This window comes from Austrofundulus limnaeus, unplaced genomic scaffold (assembly GCF_001266775.1).
Source record: "Austrofundulus limnaeus strain Quisiro unplaced genomic scaffold, Austrofundulus_limnaeus-1.0 Scaffold880, whole genome shotgun sequence".
Taxonomy (NCBI): Eukaryota; Metazoa; Chordata; class Actinopteri; order Cyprinodontiformes; family Rivulidae; genus Austrofundulus; species Austrofundulus limnaeus.
The window spans coordinates 123,694-128,159 of record NW_013953282.1 but is presented as its reverse complement, the minus strand read 5'-3'; the positions used below and the strand labels follow the sequence as shown (position 1 = coordinate 128,159).

Here is a 4,466-nt window from a genome sequence, read left to right as displayed (position 1 = left end):
ATGTTAAGACTAGTCAGTGAATATTACTATGTGCAATATGTTTAAAGTTTACCAGAGCTCGTTGTTCTGTAAGATAGAGTATTTACATAATTTTCATATCAATTTTATATGTTTTAATATATGTGTTAATATACTGTATATATGTCTGATTTATATGTGTTAATATATATATACGTGTGTGTTTTATATTTGTTAATATATACGGTATGTGTTTTATATGTGTTAAAGTTAAAATATATTGTAGGCTCTATGTTGTAAATTTGAAGGACATGTGTATATTTTAAAATAAAATCAATGTAGGTATTTATTATAGTACTGTTGTGTATTGTATTGTCAGTATATAACTGTTTTCTATATATAAGTGCAGTCATTGAGTCAAACAGAGTTAAATCAGAACTGACAGGTAATAAAGAATAAAGGACATGAATGAGTTAGGTTCACAGCTACACTGTCTCTGCAGTGTTGGGTCCAGATCTGCCTGATGTATGTATGTGTGTGTAAACAAAGTAAAAACAGCAACATGAACTTCCTACCAGACTGTGACGGCTCTGTCTCACCTTCTTGATGTCCTCGATACATTTAATGATGTAACTGCGTTTCACTGTCTCCTTGACAGCATAGGCGTCGCTCAGAATCCCCAGGTGTTCCTCCAGCGCCTGCTGAACCAGGCTGGTCGGCAGCGTGGGGAGGTGGGCCAGCTCCCACAGCACCTCCAGCACCTCCACAGACACACAAACACACCATGCTCGACACTTACACACATTTATAATGAAGCTGGAAAGGTTGGAGCTTGTTGTTTTGTTTTCATGTCAAGAAGAATCCAGAAACTGTGTTGTGTAAAGACACAACAGRTAGTGATGAAACAAATAAAACCAACACACCTTTCCTGTGGTGGTTTCAGAGCGAGCTTCACGGCCTATTCTCCCAATCAGACTGAGTAACTTCTGACGAACACGATCGCTCTCCACCTCCCAGCTCTGAGAACACACACACAACTTAACACAACTCAAGACTTCTCAGTTCAAACTCCTGATCAGTTCAAACGTCACCTTCTGGATGAGAACGAAGAGGTGGGTGAGCTGGTCGAAGCTGAACTTCACAGCAGCAGCAGCAATAATTGTATGAATGTTTTCAATCACAGTTGATGACTGGCCCGCCTGAAAAACCCAACAAACATCACTACCTGCTGGCAGGTCACCTCCACATTTCAGACATGTCTGATGAACAGTTTGTAGAGGACGAAAACAAAACATGTTTGACATTATTAAGGATTTAGTTTGTACCTGTATTCTCCAGATCTTGGTGAGTTCATCCAGAGACAGTTTACTCCCCAGCAGCTCAATGATTCCCTTGATCCGTTCACAGTACTGTGCCTGGTCAATGTTTCCTAAAACACAAAGTATTTAAGGCTTCACACACTCATTATCAGACTGACAGAAAATATTTACACGTGTTGCTTTCTGTTTTATGTGTTGCAGGGTCCAGTCCGTCTGTTCCTACCTTCCAGAGCTATTGACAGGACCGAGTTCTCCACGAGCCAGTCCAGCAGTTTATCTGTGTCGATGGCATTCTTCACTGTTTTAGACACGGTGCTCTCTTCTATTAGTTTAGTAACCTGACAGACAGAAAGATGTCAAAAAGACTATACACCAGGTGTAAACAACAAGGTGTAAACAACAAGGTGTAAACAGCAAGGTGTAAACACTGAGGTGTAAACAACAAGGTGTAAACAGCAAGGTGTAAACACCGAGGTGTAAACAACAAGGTGTAAACAGCAAGGTGTAAACATCAAGGTGTAAACAACAAGGTGTAAACAGCAAGGTGTAAACACCGAGGTGTAAACACCAAGGTGTAAACAGCAAGGTGTAAACACTGAGGTGTAAACATCAAGGTGTAAACAGCAAGGTGTAAAAAAGGTGTAAACAACAAGGGGTAAACAGCAAGGTGTAAACACCTAGGTGTAAACACCGAGGTGTAAACAACAAGGTGTAAACAGCAAGGTGTAAACACCGAGGTGTAAACAACAAGGTGTAAACAGCAAGGTGTAAACAGCGAGGTGTAAACACCGAGGTGTAAACAGCAAGGTGTAAATATCAAGGTGTAAACAGCAAGGTGTAAACACCGAGGTGTAAACACCGAGGTGTAAACAGCAAGGTGTAAACAGCAAGGTGTAAACACCAAGGTGTAAACAACAAGGTGTAAACAACAAGGTGTAAACAGCGAGGTGTAAACACTGAGGTGTAAACAGAAAGGTGTAAACAACAAGGTGTAAACAGCAAGGTGTAAACACCGAGGTGTAAACACCGAGGTGTAAACAGAAAGGTGTAAACAACAAGGTGTAAACAGCAAGATGTAAACACCGAGGTGTAAACAGCAAGGTGTAAACACCGAGGTGTAAACAGCAAGGTGTAAACACCGAGGTGTAAACAACAAGGTGTAAACAACAAGGTGTAAACAGCAAGGTGTAAACACCGAGGTGTAAACAGAAAGGTGTAAACAACAAGGTGTAAACATGAAGGTGTAAACAACAAGGTGTAAACAGCGAGGTGTAAACATCAAGGTGTTAACATGAAGGTGTAAACAACAAGGTGTAAACACCGAGGTGTAAACATCAAGGTGTTAACATCAAGGTGTAAACAACAAGGTGTAAACACCGAGGTGTAAACAACAAGGTGTAAACAACAAGGTGTTAACATGAAGGTGTAAACAACAAGGTGTAAACACTGAGGTGTAAACATCGAGGTGTAAACATCAAGGTGAAAACATCAAGGTGTAAACAACAAGGTGTAAACATCAAGGTGTAAACATCAAGGTGTAAACAATGAGGTGTAAACATCAAGGTGTAAACAAAAAGGTGTAAACATCAAGGTGTTAACACGAAGGTGTAAACAACAAGGTGTTAACATCAAGGTGTAAACATCGAGGTGTAAACAACAAGGTGTAAACTCCAAGGTGTTAACATCAAGTTGTAATCTAGAATCCATGGACAGCGGACCTCTTTGAGCGAGTTCATCTTGGTGGAGAAGTGGGGGGTTTTGAGCATGCGCAGCAGCGTGTCCAGCCTCAGGTCATCCACCACAGCCACCAACTCCCTCTGGAACCTCATGCACAGCAGCTTGATGGCTGACAGCAGGTCTGGGATGCTCACTAGACGCTGGGATGGAAGGACAGTTGACTCGTTTATAACATGTTGGTGTCACAGTTACACTAATTAATCACAAGCAGACAGTTTATTGACAGTGGTCTTCAGGAAAGGCCTGTTATTACAGCTCTGCACTCAGTTCTTCATCACTGAACATGTGGCTGTTTTACTGCACTTTCTAACCAAGCAGAGGACTTTTTACACCAGACCTTTTAAACTAAGAGTCTACCTTATCTTTGAGGTCCTTTTCCTCCAGGTTCTGCACGTATTTGATGGTCTTGTGTATGACCGGATCAAGCATGGGCTAGAGGAAAAAATAAACAATCAAACAATAAAAAACATGAAACTTTGAGTCCTGTGGAGAAAAATGTCACTGGAGTAACAAAAATAAGATCTGTCAAATAAAACAAGAACACCAGAGAAAACATAAGGAACTTCCAATGCCTGTGTGTATTTATAAATCATCATAAACACATGACTGCTGGCTCACCTGGACCAGGCTGGAGTTTAAGTACTCAGCACAAACACCAAGAGGCTGGACCAGAGCTGATACACACTGAAACAAGTAGAAAAACATGAGCTGTGTGACAAACCAAGAGAAACCAAACTGCTGCGTCACTGTGGTCATCATAAAAACCAGAGCACAGCCAATGACAGGACGGTGCTGTTGTCAGGTCAAACATGGACAGAAACAGGTTGAAACGATGCTCAGCAGAGCTGCACAACACATCATCACTGTACGACACACACCATCACTGTACGTCACACACCATCACTGTACGTCACACACCATCACTGTACGTCACACATCATCACTGTACGTCACACATCATCACTGTACGACACACACCATCACTGTACGTCACACACCATCACTGTACGTCACACACCATCACTGTTTGTCACACATCATCACTGTACGACACACATCATCACTGTACGACACACATCATCACTGTACGACACACACCATCACTGTTTGTCACACATCATCACTGTACGACACACATCATCACTGTACGACACACATCATCACTGTACGACACACACATCATCACTGTACGTCACACATCATCACTGTTTGTCACACATCATCACTGTTTGTCACACATCATCACTGTACGACACACATCATCACTGTACGACACACATCATCACTGTACGTCACACACATCATCACTGTACGACACACATCATCACTGTACGTCACACATCATCACTGTACGTCACACATCATCACACATCATCACTGTTTGTCACACATCATCACTGTTTGTCACACATCATCACTGTACGACACACATCATCACTGTACAACACACAC

General features: G+C 41.7%; 1 protein-coding gene across 2 annotated transcripts in view; it reads right to left on the bottom strand.

Moving 5' to 3' along the window:
* The window catches only part of usp24 (ubiquitin specific peptidase 24), a gene marked incomplete at its 3' end in the record, with an annotated part of 51,124 nt that overhangs the window by 29,764 nt on the left and 16,894 nt on the right, over nucleotides 1-4,466 (bottom strand). For both annotated transcript variants that reach the window (XM_014029291.1, XM_014029292.1), the window contains 8 exon segments: nucleotides 558-719; nucleotides 882-977; nucleotides 1,050-1,157; nucleotides 1,284-1,387; nucleotides 1,501-1,615; nucleotides 2,996-3,154; nucleotides 3,372-3,446; nucleotides 3,633-3,698. In XM_014029291.1, the coding sequence (XP_013884745.1) occupies nucleotides 558-719; nucleotides 882-977; nucleotides 1,050-1,157; nucleotides 1,284-1,387; nucleotides 1,501-1,615; nucleotides 2,996-3,154; nucleotides 3,372-3,446; nucleotides 3,633-3,698 (885 nt within the window).